General features: G+C 36.7%; 1 protein-coding gene across 12 annotated transcripts in view; it reads right to left on the reverse strand.

Annotated features, from left to right (window-relative positions):
* Nucleotides 1-16,773, reverse strand: part of HEATR5A (HEAT repeat containing 5A) — a 119,397-nt gene that overhangs the window by 71,837 nt on the left and 30,787 nt on the right. For 11 of the 12 annotated variants that reach the window (XM_034648514.1, XM_002918513.4, XM_019798948.2 and 8 more), the window contains 7 exons: nt 11,380-11,540; nt 9,950-10,205; nt 8,977-9,132; nt 7,368-7,618; nt 4,618-4,729; nt 1,661-1,813; nt 632-731 (listed from right to left, as the gene is read on the reverse strand). In XM_034648514.1, the coding sequence (XP_034504405.1) occupies nt 632-731; nt 1,661-1,813; nt 4,618-4,729; nt 7,368-7,618; nt 8,977-9,132; nt 9,950-10,205; nt 11,380-11,540 (1,189 nt within the window). The remainder of the gene's footprint in view (nt 1-631; nt 732-1,660; nt 1,814-4,617; nt 4,730-7,367; nt 7,619-8,976; nt 9,133-9,949; nt 10,206-11,379; nt 11,541-16,773) is intronic. The other variant, XM_019798947.2, reaches the window with a different exon arrangement.

Here is a 16,773-nt window from a genome sequence, read left to right on the forward strand (position 1 = left end):
AAAAAAAAAAAAAAAAAAAAAATCATACAACTAAATGTTTGCCTTTGACTGCAAAAGGAAAATCATTCACTAATCAAAGAAACTTGGCCTTATTAACGTATTAAATAGATATTACATGGTATCATAAGAGGATAAGTAACTGACTGCTATTAAAAATTTTTATCAGGGGCGCCTGGGTGGCACAGCGGTTAAGCATCTGCCTTCGGCTCAGGGCATGATCCCCGTGTTATGGGATCGAGCCCCACATCAGGCTCCTCCACTGTGAGCCTGCTTCTTCCTCTCCCACTCCCCCTGCTTGTGTTCCCTCTCTCGATGGCTGTCTCTATCTCTGTCGAATAAATAAATAAAATCTTTAAAACAAAAAAAAATTTTTTTTATCAAATCTAGGGGCTCCTGGGTGGCTCAGTTGTTAAGCATCTGCCTTCGGCTCAGGTCATGATCCCAGGGTCCTGGGATCGAGCCCCATATCAGGCACCCTGCTTGGTGAGCCTGCTTCTCCCTCTTCCTCTGCCTGCCGCTAGCCCCCCCCACACTTGTGCTCTCTCTCTCTCTGTCAAATAAATAAAAATAAAATCTAAAAAAACAAAACAAAACAAAAATTTTTAATCAAATCTAAATAGCAGATCCTTACTGAGTTAGCAAATCCACAGCACAAGGAAGTGGTAGAAGAAGACGCTGAATTACTTCCGCAGTAAGGAGATCACCGCAGTGGGAAACAAAACTCTTGATAGCTGAAAAATAGAACCGACTTCTACTTGGCAGAATATAATGAACCATGAAAAATATCATTTGCATTTTAATTTGAGGAATAAAGAAATGTACTAAAAACAAAACAAAAAAAATCTTGAAACTCTAGCATAAAAAGGAAGCTAATGTCCTTTTACCTGTAAACAAGGTAAAAAAAAAAAAAGTTTTTAGAATCACTAAAAGAGACCAACAACCAAGTTAACAAAATGTTGCTTTTCTGGGTTTTACTCAACCCCTGAGCTCAGAAGTAGAAGAATAAATTAGCTTAGAACCTCAAGTTTGCCAGTTCTACACTAATTCTGCAGAACTATGATGACATTTTAGTCAGCACTATTAGGTTCTTACAGATGTTACCTGAAACACATGAGTTTTTATAAGGAATTATTTCATATGTAGAATAAAATGAATATTTTAAAGTTAGACTGAGTTTCTTTTATTTTTTAAAAGTAAATGCCATGAATATATAAATAAAACCAAAATCAATGTTTCCATGTCTTTCCAGAAATATCACCTTCCTTAGTTCAAATATTCATGGTAGATACTATTTTTTAATGGCTCATGTACTATGGAAGTGTACAACTTTCATATATAAAAAACTAAATGGAAAGCATATTAATCAATGCTAATTAAATCCAAGCCTAATATTTCTAAAAAAAGAATGAATGCTTACTTAAGACAAATCAATCTTGACAGTTCTCAACTAGATTACATCTAAGAAAACATGCATTATCCTAAGGATCAGAATTCTAAAATTTGGTTTATCACATATCTGTTATAATCACTAATCAATTATGTTCCATTATAAAAATCACCATAAGTAGATATTTTCACCATTAAAGATATAAGTATGGGGAAAGTTATAGAGGGGGAAAAAGTTGAAGGAAAGGGAGAAAAAAGACTAAACTTTACCTACCACAGAGCGCACCAGCTCGTCCTTCCAAGGTTACCTGCCATGTAAATGAATCTCCTCGGCTCTTTTCTGTTTCCAGATCTTTAGGAGACACTGGAAAGACACACTTCCACAACAGCAGAACTCGAGCAAGGTGATGACTGACAACTGCAGGACCTGTAATTTATTCAACTTGTCACTTACAAAAGAACCCAAAACTCTTTTATTATTTTTAAAGATTTTATTTATTAACAGAGAGAGAGACAGCCAGTGAGAGAGGGAACACAGGCAGGGGGAGTGGGAGAGGAAGAAGCAGGTTCCCAGTGGAGGAGCCCGCCCTGAGCTGAAGGCAGACGCTTAACGACTGAGCCACCCAGGTGCCCGAACCCAAAACTCTTTTAGAACTCAATAAGCAGGAACTTCCCTCCTAACATAAACATATTTTAATCCACTATTGCAATGTGCCCTTTTTCTTACTTTCTGTTTCCAACAAACGTACCGCTACTGAATGAATTGTTATGTGAAGGCACTGTGGAGTACAGAGAGGAAAAACAACAGTAAAGAGCTCTAGGGTCAGCTCTTCTACTAGGGTTGTGACCTGGAGATTCAGTTTCTCTTATCTATAAAATGAAGCTAGCAACACCAGCACTTCTTGTCTCCAATGGTTTGTCAGGTCCAAATGATAGTGTATACTTTACAGTACCTGAAAAACTGTTATGTAAATTCAAGGTACTACTGTTTTGGTAACAAATATCATTGTATACTGAAAGTAATTGTCAATTTTTTTATAAGATTTTATTTATTTATTTGCCAGAAAGAGACAATGAGAGAGGAACAGAAGCAGGGGTAGTGGGAGAGGGAGAAGCAGGCTCCCCGCTGGGCAGAGAGCCCGATATGGGGCTCAATCTCAGGACCCTGGGATCATGACTTGAGCTGAAGGCAGATGCTTAAGCAACTCAGCCACCCAGGTGCCATGAAAGTAATGTTAATTTTTGACAGCAACTTGCTCCAGGCCAAAATGCTGAAAATGCAAAAAAGCCGTTAAAACTCCAAGGCAAAAATTAATGAAGCACTCATATTGTCATCTATGTATTATTTCCCATAAAAAAGAATCAGGACTCCTTGGAAAATGGTTGCAAGCCTGGGGAAGAAAAGGTCATGTAAAAGCTGGGATATCTTATCATGCCAAAAATAAACATGTTATTAAAGAATACTAGGTTCATGTTAAAAGGACATATGGGCTAGCATTAAGGGGCTTCCACTGATGACACAACTTGAGGATCAAAAGGAATAATGACTGCAATGGACTGTAACACATAAATATATAAAAATCTATGAGTTCATAATGACAATTAAGAGCAAAAACCTCAATGATACCCTTTGAAAGTTGCTAGGTTACTAGCAATATATTCTAAAATTTGGTAATAAAGGGAAATAGTAATGCATAAAACAAAAGGATAAGGGCCAAGAAGATACAGTAATTAAAAACATTATTTTTTTAAAAGATTTTATTTATTTGAGAGAGAGAGAGAGAAAACAAAAGCAGAAGAAGAAGGAGGCCTCCCCACTGAGCAGGGAGCCTGATGCAGGGCTTGATCCCAGGACCCCAGGATCATAACCTGAGCCGAAACCAAGAGTCAGACGTTTAACTGACTGAGCCACCCAGTTGCCCCAAAACATTATTTTAAAATTTTAATCCTTTTTGTATGTTGATTATGAATATACAGTAAAATATAATAATCTTTAAAAATTTTTTTTTATTTATTTGAGAGAGAGAGCGAGCTTCTGCATGAGTGGGGGGTGGGGCAGAGGGAGAAGTGGACTCCCAGTGAGGGGGGAGCCTCATGCAGGGCTCAATCCCAGGACCCTGAGATTATGATCTGAGTCAAAGTCAGACACTTAACCCACTGAGCCATCCAGGTGCCCCTAATCTCTTTCTTTAAAAGAGAAGGGATTTCTTGTAGTCTTCTTCTGATGAATTACTTTGCACTGAAAAATTTTATTCTTTGAAATACTGCATTTATTAAGTAGTTTATTTTCTCCTTTAATTAACCAAGACCATTAACATGGCAGGCATGACACACCCAGCCACAAGTAAATAAAGGCTTAACCATATTATTCCCATCACTTTGTGAAATGATAACCTATGCCATGGTCCAAAGTTTTAACCATTAAAAATGTAAAAACTCTCCTTAGCTCACAGGCTGTATAAAACAGTTGGCAAGCCAAATTTGGCCCAAAGGCTGAACCCTGATATAATCCAATAAACCTCTTTAATCATCTCAAGAACATTATTTAAAGTGGTTCTTCATTTATGATTGTTTATTTTAAATTAAGCTCCTTTTAGATCAGATTACTTCAGAGGTGTCAAAATGATTTACTGGTTAAATCCAGCCAGTTTTATATCTTGGCAATAAATGATATGATTATAAAATAGATTTAAAATATAACTTTAATAAAGTAATAAAATTGAGTTTCAAAGTTATAGGATATAAATACAATAGCCGTGACCATAAAATAATTGCTGATTTTTAATAAACATAATTTAGTGAGCCCTATGCTCTTCAACTACCTTATTGGCATTATCAATTCTCAAAACAGTTATAGAATTGGAGTCACAGGCTATTGTATGTTCTCCTGCCCACCCTTACATTGTGGAAATTTTCCTGAAGATGGATGTGAATGATTTTTGGAAAAATCAGAGTCATTCAGAGTTAAACCTGAAAGGTGATCAAACTGACCTATCCTACCTAAGGCTCATAAATTGATTTTGGAGAGAATTTCAAATAAGGAGATCTGAAAACATTTTGAGAAATGGAGTAAGTATATGGCTTCCTAAGGTGACTGCTAGAAAAAAATGTTTGTGTAGATAAATTCTGGTACAAATTAAAAATTATTCTCCTCAAATCATACATTATTCTACATTCAGAAAACACAAAGTACTTCATAGTCATGTAAACCTTCCACAAGACTATTATTACCTAATGTCATCAAAGCAGCAATCAACAACCATCCAGCTTGTGTGCGCTGAGCTGAAAGACGACTGTTTTGTACAGCTGAACACAGCAAATCCTCCGCTAATGTCATAATTATCTATTTACATACGGAAGAATAAGGTAAAGAAGCATATCAATTTATAGGTTACTGGACAAAAGACAACAACTAATAATCTCTTGAAAAATGAACTCTTACATATGACAAATGTAAGTGATAGAAGACTGTCATTCATGCAGACTACACCATAAGAAAACATCATAGACAAAACTATAAAAAAACGTTAAGTTTCAAGGTTAAATACTGGCATATTAGGTTGTACACAGCAACCCTGTAATTCTTTGTAGAACACATATGATGACATTGTACAACTGTTCAAGTCAAGGTGTGCAGAATTTGAATTTACTTTTAGTTTTAAGCATTACCTTAAATCTGTAATTACCAGAGAAAGTTTCCTTATAGGAATCTCCCTTTTTAAAAATTTCATGCCATTTTGATACCTGAGTGTCTGATAATCTTTCTAGAGACAGTATACTACAGAGATTAAAAGTACTTAAAATAGTCTCACACTGAAGTGAGTTTCACAGTAGAGTGGGATTCATAAAAGTATTATATTTTAAAAGTCTATAAAATAGGCAAAATAAAAGAGGAAAAACCAGATTATTTCATACACTATGGATAATGCATGCTTATACAGTACAGAGGCCAAGCAGCATCTATTATGTCTGAGAAAACATCTCTGTCACCAAACACCTCTAGAAAAACAGCAAGTATTGTAAAAGTTGGCATATAAATTTTCTAAACAGAAAGGCTAGTGTGTTTTAAAACAACCAACCAACTTACTACTAACTTAGGACTACCTGAAGCCAATATAATCAATAGATAACACTCAATAAAAACAAGGATAAAATAAACCAATCCTTTTTGCCTAATTAGTAAGATCTGAGGATATTAAATTTAATTAAATACATGCAATGGCAATTCTTCACTTGGAAACATATGACAGACTATGTTAGTTGTCAATCATCTTACTCAAGTGACACTAGCAATACTCAAAATAGTTTTAGAACTTCTGAAGTAATGGTACATTCTTCTGCAAAGGCTAAACAGAACATATACTATAATACTAACAATGATACAGGAATGACAACGAGAAAGCAAGGAACAGTGATTTATTTCTTAAGAAGTACGTATATGGGGCGCCTGGATGGCTCAGTCTGTTAAGCATTCCTCACTTGCTCTCTCTCAAATAAATAAGTAAAACCTTAATAAAAAGAGTACTTATATGTGTGTAATGCCTCGGTTACAAAGGCTTTCACTGTCGGGGAGCCTGGGTGGCACAGCAGTTAAGCGTCTGCCTTCGGCTCAGGGCGTGATCCTGGAGTTATGGGATCGAGCCCCACATCAGGCTCCTCCGCTATGAGCCTGCTTCTTCCTCTCCCACTCCTCCTGCTTGTGTTCCCTCTCTCTCTGGCTCTCTCTGTCAAATAAATAAATAAAATCTTTAAAAAAAAAAAAAAACTTTGGGTTTCCTTACTTAAAAAAAAAAAAAGGCTTTCACTGTCAAACAGCATTCTCTTGATAACTCACAATTCCCAGTTATTCAATCCACTGTTGCCGTTAATTTTTTTTTTTTTTTTTTATGTACACATTATCCCACTTTGGTCAGTGGGAGCCCCTTAAGTTACTGTGTCTTTTTTTTTTTTTTTTAAAGATTTTATTTATTTATTCGACAGAGATAGAGACAGCTAGCGAGAGAGGGAACACAAGCAGGGGGAGTGGGAGAGGAAGAAGCAGGCTCATAGCGGAGGAGCCTGATGTGGGGCTCGATCCCATAACGCCGGGATCACGCCCTGGGCCGAAGGCAGAGGCTTAACCGCTGTGCCACCCAGGCGCCCCTCTGTGTCCTTTTAAAATGAACACAGTAGTCACTGATGACTTCCTCGTTCTCTGGCAAGACAAGATATTTCAGGTTTATACTGTTCCTTTCCTGCCCCAGGTGTGGAACCAGCCATTCCTTCATGGAGCCCTGATTTCCTTTTGCTAGAATGGTGTTTAGAGCCATCATCTGGGCATTAGGGCTTTTTCTTGCTACAAGGCTGTCACTGCTTTAGGTCTTTTCACTGAACAGAGTGATGATTTAAGCATTTTTGGAAAAAAAAATCAGTTCATAGTGATATTTTCCATTCAAATTTAATATACGGGACTTTAACTTTTTTGATTTTACAGCTACAGCTCTTTGCAGCCCTGTCCTCTACAATGCTATTTTATTTTTTTAAAATGCAAAATATTTTATTTTTATTTATTAATTTATTCATTTTTAAAAAGTAATCTCTACACCCAATGTGGGCTCAAACTCATAAGCCTGAGATCAAGAGTTGCATGCTCTTCCAACTGAGCCAGCCTGGCACCCCTGCAATGCAATTTTAAATGCACCTCTATGGCAGAGCTAATAATATAGCAAAATAAAGCTTCCAGGAAAAAATTATGTTACTAAATGGAGATATTTCCAACAAAAAGCACAGAAAACATCCCCATTTAAGTGTGGATAAGACATTTTTAACTATCCCTTTGTTTTTCACAGCAATTATTTGATAATATTTAAAAATTAAGTAATACAGCTGATTTCTCAGAACGTTCTCCTGCATGGCTTTGACTGGGTGATAAACACGAGACGATGATGTTTTTAGAAAAAACTTGAAATGTCTTTATCATATGTGAAGAATGAAATCATTACCTTGCCCTTTCCATGAGGAATTCCTAAAGGACAATGTTTGACTGCTCCCAACAAAGCTGCCACAGCAAAACTAAAGCCAGTCACTGCTTCAGGTGAAGACTTAAGTACAGTAAGCCGTTCCAGGCAACGGTCTAAAAGAGGTGTTAGGTAAGAAGGTAACGCCACAGCAATGCAGTGTAAACACCAAGCTGCTGCTAGTCGAACAGAAATGCTAGGATGCAGAATAACTGAAATGACACTGTCAAGAATGCCTGGAAGGACAGAAAAAAAAAGACTTAGCTCTATAGATAAACTCACTCAGCCATAAAACACAAGTCAAAAGTATAAGCAGCCACATGGATATAAAATATATTATCTTTATCAATCAAAAGCCAAATCTAACAGAAAAAAAAGATTTAAAAAGATACATAATTATAAATGATTTTTTTTTTAAAGTAGGCTCCACACCCAGTGTGGAGCCCAACATGGGGCTTGAACTCAGGACCCTGAGATCAAGACCTGTGCCAAAATCAAGAGTAACCCAGGTGCCCTTAAATGATTTTTATATACAAGAATTACTTCTAATATGAAAACTGGTTTAAATTAATACACAAAAGAAAAATTTTATTTCCTTGGTATTCATTTGGTATTAGGATTTAAAAATCATCAATATATAACAAAAACACCTTAAAAAGAAACGTCACACTATGCTCCATCCTCCTCTTTCTAAATAACCTCTTTTGGCACATTTATCTACATAATTAGTATGCTTCCTATGTACCATATCACTCTTACCTGAGAACAAAATGTTGAATAAAACTGAGGCTTTGCTAGGTCCTCAATGGGCTACTAACCAATTATGAAGACAGTGGAATACCACTATCAGTAAGAATAAAAGTCTATATTTGCTGTACTTCAACATACAACTTCATCAAAATATGTAACAGTTCATGTTGACTGCTAAATCATATGGGGTAAAGAGCTTACATACCAAATATAATGTAAGCTTTGGTCAGCAGGAAACACCAGTTAAAGGACAAAAGTCATCAAAACTGATTTTTTAAAATGATTAAATAAAACACACATATTGTGTGATTCCACTTATATGAAATGTCCATAAGAGGCAAATCCATAGAGACAGGAAATATATTAGTACTTATCAGGGGCTGGGGTAAGGGGAAATGGGGAGGGTGAACTTTTTGGTATATGAATTATCTCTCAAAGTGATTAATTTTCCAAGACAAAGAAAATGGAGACTGCTTGAAAGGCTCTTTGAGGAAGTGAATTACTTGTATCATATAGAAATTAATGCTTTCACTGCAGATGAGAGACAAGATTTCACGTTTGCTTTTTTTTTTTTCCCCATGTTATCTTAACTATTTCCAGAAAGGGAGGACTAGAGGGTGACTTAGCGAACAATCTTTAATTATAAAAGAAAAAACTCAAATATATACATATTCTTAATATCTTAATAATCTTGATTATATACATTTCATAAAAAATCTCTAACAAATCTACAGTGGAATCTATAACAAATGAGTTCTATGAGAAAGACTTGTTTCCTCAGAAAAAAGTTGCCTAGAATAAAAGTAAAAACAAGGTGTTCAGACAAGATGCAAACAACAGATACCTGCACTTGAATCCTGCAGTAAAGGTGCAGCTGTGGTGCCAAGACTGTATATGAGATTTCCAAGTTCTTGTAAAGCACACACCAGCATATGCTGGCTGGCTGTGACATCTGTGGAGCCAACCCGGGTTTCCACATTACCATCACTCATCACAGCATCTGATAGAAGCGTAAGATTAACTACTCGTTAATGTTTTATTAAAATATATTATAGGGTGTGGGTGTTAGGAGCAGAAATATAAAGGCAAAAATAAAACCTCCTCTCTCTATACATGAAACTCTTAAGGCAGTTAACTGAAATACTACAATGGGGACTTGCATCAATTGAGAAAGAACTGAACTAATATAACCAATTTAGTTAAAGCAACCAGACCATCGATACCTTAGTTACTATACAAGTGGCACTGAAAGGGAGAATGCATAGAAAACTAAAAAATATTCCAATTTTATTGGTATACAAGATAAACACAGGACTTAAAATAGTGTAGGAACTGGGATGAACTGGTTTTTCTTCTTTTTTTTTAAGGGGAGGAGAGGCAGAGGGAGAGGGTGAGAGAGAATCTTAAGCAGGCTCCATACCCAGCCCAGTGAGGAGCTTGATGTGGGGCTTGATCTCACAACCCTGAGATCATGACCTAGGCTGAAATCAAGAGTCGGATGCTTAATTGGCTGTGCCACCCAGGTGCCCCTGAGATTAAATGATTGTTTTGAAAACATTGTATCAACCTTTAGAAGAAGATGATGAATTCTAAGGAATTATCATTACCAGCCTTTAATAATTGTATATATATATATATACACGTTATATGTTAGATAGTTTATGTCTTATCTATATATCGACAACTTTACCCTAAAACAACTGACATCTACTTCAAGTATTTTTTTGTATTAATATAGTAATATATACCAGTCTAGCTTTTCCAAAAGGACAATTCCTTTAGCATTGTTAAAATAGACTGTCTTAGTAGATCCATACCCACGACTTTCTTTAACTTCCAGATAGCCTGGCAAATATCCTTGGCAGCAGCAATTTGAGCCTTTTCTCCAAGAAGACTTCCTATAGTAGCTCGAAGGATAAATGAAACACAACGGCGACCACAGACAGCATCAGTCTGAGTTTGGGTGGCTTTAGGGTGCGACTGTGACACAAGGCTTAGAATATGAGAAAGAAAGGCAGCAAAATTTTTCTCTAGCCATGTTCCTCCTAATGTTGAAACAAATACCACATAAGCCTAAAAAAGAAAAGAGTTTTATCTTCAAAATGTAATAATTTCAATTCTATATTAATATTTTCTCTTCCACAAAATATATAAAATTTGCTTCTTTTTATTCATTCCCCATTTACAGCTGCTTTAGCTATATAAATGTAATGATATTCTTCTGTCTGTATTAAGCCCAAACTGAAGTACATAGTCTTTCAACTGGGATTGCATTTGTGCTGCATTTTTATTTTGGTCAGACGGTACCAAGTTCCAGGATAATCAGCATAGCCAGCTAATATGGAGACTGTGTCTATGGCTGCTCCGAACAAAGAATTCAAGCTCTTTAATATTCTGAACAAGAAAACCCAAATCGAACATGAACACACTGTAAGAATTAAATATGTCCCAACACCATAACTCTAAGGGAATTTAGTTCTAGAAATGTGAAAAAGGAAACTTTCTCATCGCTCTTTATTTTCATGAATGTTAATGGTTGGTCTCACTCCAGAGATACAAAGACAGTAGTTTCCTTAAGTAATCTGTTCTTTTAGAAATACAGTTTCCAAGTACACTGGGGACAGCTTACATTTTCAAGAAATTTAATATCTGTACCTTGTATAAAACATTTTGAGGACATATGTGAATTATAAAAAATATACATTTGCTTTGAACCACAATGGCATTTAGAAAACAATACAGAGACCTCTGTGTTGTTTTATTCTAAGATACTTTCCCTAGGTTTAGCTTAGATTATATGCTATGATCTTTACTTAGGAGTTGAAACCATATAGGATGGAAAGACAATGTTTCCCAAACTGAATAATATGTACCTAATATGTACCTGAAATCTGAACTGTACAAGCACACAAAATCACAATGGAAAACATGTTAAACTGTAAGACACATGAAATCACAAGGCCTAGAAACAAACGTTGTTTGTATTTCAAAGGAAATAAACAAAAATTTCCCATTACGAGGAACTTAAAACACAATGTGAATAATAGCCTATTTCATTGGCTTTTAGGTAACTAAGGTTCTCTTTCTTGTAATCTAGCTTTCAAAGAATGGCCTTATCATCTCTGTTTCATAAATGAGAGAAGAGATGGCCCTGCAGAGTTTCACTTATGCTCAGAGTATTCAGATACTAAAATTCTCATCATAGGCCAGTGAGCATTACATGTAGATACTCATTTGTGACTCTAACCTGAGTAACTCCAACTCGAACATCCCTACTGACTGAACTGGTTCCTTTCAGCATATCTCCACTGGCTCGAAGAAATCCTGAACTCCCACGTAGAAACCCTGTTCCTAGTAATTCCAGAACTTCCTCCAGAGATACTCTGCGAATGCTTTGACGTGAGACTGCTATAACAAAGAACAAAACAAAACATGTGATTCATACTTTACAGACTAAAATTTTAATGCATGACCTTCATTTGCATGATCTTGGTAAGCACGTTAATAGAAACGAAAATAAACTAAAAATCCAAACAAAAATGCAAAACTGACAGGACATTACACATGTTAACATACAAAAAGTTATGCAAGGGTTCAGAGGTCAAATCTAAGGGACTTTGAAGTATCATTGTCAATGACATCTTAAAAACTAAGCTACTTTGGGATTATGCCCTATTGCCCTCTTTTCTTTTTTTAAAGATTTTATTTATTTATTTGACAGAGAGAGAGCACAAGCAGAGGGAGAGGCAGGCAGAGGGAAAGGGAAAAGCAGGCTTCCTACTGAGCAGCGAGCACGATGCAGGGCTCGACTCCAGGATCATGACCTGGGCCAAAGGCACACACTAAACCAACTGAGCCACCCAGGCACCCCTACTGCCCTCTTTCCACAAAGAAGTTAGAAAGCTAACCTTTTTTTTTTTTTTTTTAATTTTTTTGGTTTATTTATCTGAGAGAGAGAGAGAGAGAGAGAGAGAGAGAGAGAGAGCACGAGCTGGGGGAGGAACAGAGAGAGGGAAGCAGACTCTCCAGGACTCTGAGATCAGGACCTGAGCTGAAGGCAGACGCTTACCAACTGAGCCACCCAGGAACCCCCAGGCTAATTGTCTTCTCAAACAAAAAACATTAACCTCCCTTGCTCTCCACAAATAAAAAGCTTATAGCTTTAAAACTTTAAAATGCTTAAAAAATTCTTTTTAAATACTAAAAATGCCAAAATCATAATTTTATATTTCCAAATGTTCTACAACTCTTTTTTTTTTTTAAAGATTTTATTTATTTATTCGACAGAGATAGAGACAGCCAGCAAGAGAGGGAACACAAGCAGGGGGAGTAGGAGAGGAAGAAGCAGGCTCACAGCAGAAGAGCCTGATGTGGGGCTCGATCCCATAACGCCGGGATCACGCCCTGAGCTGAAGGCAGACGCTTAACCGCTGTGCCACCCAGGCGCCCCATGTTCTACAACTCTTAATGAAACTTATATAAAGTAATCACCATGTCCTATTTTTTAAAATTCTCAAATGCAGGTATAATTTGTTATATCCTCAATCTGAAGAAATCAAAGCAAAATATTACTAAACTTATCAGTTGGCCCTTAGGCTACAATAATCAAGAGATTAGTTAGGGTAAATGTTTGTCTTCAAGTTTGTTTTGCAGTTTGACACAGCTGAGTTTCCCCTGTGATTATCTAGGGCATAAGATCTCTTACACACACACACACACACACACACACACACACACATTTTCTCCCTTTCATTCTTCTGAATAACGACGGTCATGAGCTCTGACCCTCATTATTGGTTCAAATCATACACAGCAGAGAAATAAACTTCCATTAATCAAAATTATGAGCAAAAAATCTACTCCTTAGGAGTAGGAAATGACCATCTGAAACAAATGAAAATCTATGTTGGCATTTGGGAGAAAAATATTAGTGAACACTATAAAATCCATACCCTCATGAATCATAAATTCTAGGAAAGAAAGAATAATAAACATAGTAAATGACTAAGTATATAGTATGCTAGACAATGATTAAAGCCATAAAAAAAATAGAGCAGCTCAAGCTCAAGATTACTGGGGGAGGTGACTGTGATTTTAAATAGGGTAGTCAAGGTAGGAGCACTGGAAAGGTGACATCTGAACATAGTCTGAGGACAGTGAGGGAATCAGGCACGCAGGCACTGGAGAAAACGTGGTCTAGGCAGAGGAAACAGCCAGGGCAAAAAGGCCTTGAGGAATGATATGATGCCTACTGGATTCAAGCAGAGCTATGTGAGCAGAGCAATGGAGGAATCTAGCAGAGGACAGGCCAAAGTGTAAGGATGGGGAAGGACAAGGCACTGGTCTTTGTAGATCATTATAGTAAGGACGTAAGTGAAGTAAGGTACCAATGAAGGACCCTGAGCACGGGAGTGATACATAATCTGTGCGGAGGGAAGACTGTAGAAAGGGGCACAGGGAGAAGTAGAGAAACCCACCAGAAGCAATTTAGTAATTCAAGCAAGAGATGATGGTAGCTTAGATCAAGGTGGATGCAGAAGAGTGGAATCTGGATAAACATGCATTTTTAAGTTTTTATTTGAAAAAGTTTCAAAATTATGTTACAAAAAGAGCTGCAAGAATAGTAAAATAAACTCCCATGGACCCTTCACCTACACTCACCATATTCTCCTTATCACTTTTTCATTTTTGAAGAGTTTGTGTATGGCTAGTTGTTGTATACAACAGCACTCAATTTGCGTTTGTCTAGTATTTCGTCAGAACTTTTGGCAGGAGAACTGTGTACGTAATGCTATAAGCCTTCTCAATGCATAACATCAAGAATGCACTGTTAGGCTTGGGGTCAGCCTGTCCCTACAATAGTGTTGTGATCTTTGAACACTTGAATAAAGTTTGTCTGCCAGGTTTGTCCGCTGTAAAATATCAACTTTCCTTTTGTAATTACTATGCAACCTGTGTGGTGATACTTTAAGACAGTATAAATATGCTGTAACCCCTCAAACTTTCATCCAACAATGCACTGAAGATTCTTACATGCATAAATTATTACTATGATTGCAAAAAGGTTATTATCTAACAATCATTCCTTCTATATTTATTAGTTGGCGTTCTGTAAAAAAGAGCTTTCCCTTCTCCTTTATTTACTTATTTTCTGTATGTACTCAGAGATTTCTTTTTTATTTAATAGATTAGAATCCATTTCTGTCATTATTAATTTTGCTTCTAATACTGTCCTGGATTTGACCAGTGGAATTATCTTCAAAAAGCTGGCCAGTGGGAGCACCTAATTTTTTGACATAATAGTATGTTCCAAGGCCATCTTCAGACATTTCCTTCACCAACCCCATAATTAGCCAATTATCCAAGAGGTCCAGATTCTGGTATGTTTTAAGATGGTCCAGCAGAGAAGCTATTGAGTGTGAGAGATAGGAATCATGGGTGACTTTACAAATTTTGATTTGAACACCTGGTAAGACAGAGTTGGCATCAACTGAGATTAGCAAGTCTGCAAGCAGAAGAGATGTGTGTATGTTCTAGAGGAGGAGAGATCAAGTGTTCGCTTTAGGAGAAGTTAATCTGAAACATCAAATAAACATCCAAAGAGATGTCAAATGGGCAGCTAGACATGAGCCTGGTACCCAGGCTGAAGATATAGATCCAGTAATTCCTGACACATAGATGGTATGAGACTAGATAAGATCACGAAGAGGACGAGCATTCACACACTGCAAAAGAACACGTACTAGGCAAGGGGCCTCTTCTATAAAAAGGTAAGGGACCCATAAAGAAGACAAAACAGGAATTTCTAGTGAGGAAGAAGGAAAACAGAATGAGGTCCTATAAGCCAAGTGAAAAAAGACAAGGAAGAGGATCAACTGAGTTAAATGTTGCCTAAAGGTCAAGTGAGACAACTGAGAACTGCCCACTGGGCTTAGCGTGGCTGAGTATAAACATCAGCTCAAAAAGGGGTTTTTGTTTTGTTCAATGACATATCCCATGTGCTCAGAAAAGATCCCAACCAAGTATAAACAAGTATTTATTGAATGAATGAATGAATGAACATGAGGTCTTTGATGACCTTAACCAAAACAGTTTTGGTGGAGTGAATGGGGGGGGGGAAATTCTAACTGAAGTGGGTTTGAAAGATAAGGCTGGAGGGAAACTAAAGACACTCTCAAGAACTCTTCTGAGGAACTTTGATGCAAAAGGAAGAGAAATGGAGCTCAAACTGGCTGGGAAGTAAGATACAAGATTTTTTTTTTTAAAGATGGGAGAAACAAAAGCATGTTTTAGTAGGTAATAATCCAATAGCGAGGGAAAAGCTGGTATAAGAGAGAGGAGATTTCCTAGAGCAATGTCCTTTAGCAAGTCAGAGAACAATATATATTAAATTATATATATGAAAAGATCACATAAATTCCTGGCAATTTGTTGCAATAAGAAAGTGTCATACTCAATCCCTGCTTATTTTCTAAAAATTTTATTTATTTATTTATTTTTTTAATTTTTTAATTTATTTATAGCACATGAGTGGGTGGAGAGGGAGAATCAGGCTCCGCACTGAGCAGGGAGCCTGAGACCAGACATTGGGCTCAATCCCAGGATGCCAGGATCAAGACCTGAGGGGAAGGCAGATGCTTAACCAACTGAACCACCCAGGTGCCCCTCAATACCTATTTTTTAAGTGCCTTGGAATAACCTACCACCTGTCTGAAACCTGTTAGTTTTACTAGGAAAATCATTTCAGTTCTGTACTTCATAATCTTTGCATATTGTAGTTGAGTATACAAAGCTCCACTGCATTTTTTTCTAAATCATTAAGCACTATGTTGCTATAAGTCCCCGACCTTAAAAAAATCTATTATGGTATCTAGATCACTTTTTAGTTGTACAAAAATAACTCAATTATTTGTAAGCTATAACTTACAGAGGCAAGATGACAGAATTTCTGACAAAAGATTAGGCCAAGGATTTTTATTGTCGGTGCAGCTGATTCTTCAGTTTGCTTAGTCTGATTACAAAAACACTAGTGTTAGTTTAGTGCTACCATCGAAGCATATACATTTTTTAGTCACAATTTTTATGCAATTCTACATTTTGCTTGTTTTTACTGAAACTGTATGCTACTGCTAATGATATATTTGTAGAAGTGAGCAATTCACATTTTAAAAAGGATTTGATTAGGGGCGCATTAGTGGCTCAGTCAGCCAAGCGGCTGCCTTTGGCTCAGGTCATGATCCCAGGGTCCTGCTCAGCAGGCAGCCTGCTTCCCCCCTCCCTCTGCTGTTCCCCCTGCTTGTGCTCTCTTGTGCTCTGTCAAATACATAAATAAAATCTTTAAGAAAATAAAAAATAAATAAAAAGGATTTGATTAAACCTGTCTTCCAATTTTAATTTCTTAGGTGGCTTAAGATTTAACCTCCTAAACGTCTGAACAACTTTTTTTTCTGGTTTGGGTTTTTGGTGACTTCTTCCTGTTCCCATTCACCTTTTCCCCCACCTCTCAATAAATAAGAAAGTCTTACTGAATTATAAGATTAGAAAAACCATAATAAAAATAAAAATTTATTATAAATTTTATTTATAATCTCAAGTGGAGAATGAGGGGACTGTAAGTTTGATAATGTTCCCCAGGTGACTG

This window comes from Ailuropoda melanoleuca, chromosome 20, assembly GCF_002007445.2.
Source record: "Ailuropoda melanoleuca isolate Jingjing chromosome 20, ASM200744v2, whole genome shotgun sequence".
Lineage (NCBI taxonomy): Eukaryota > Metazoa > Chordata > Mammalia > Carnivora > Ursidae > Ailuropoda > Ailuropoda melanoleuca.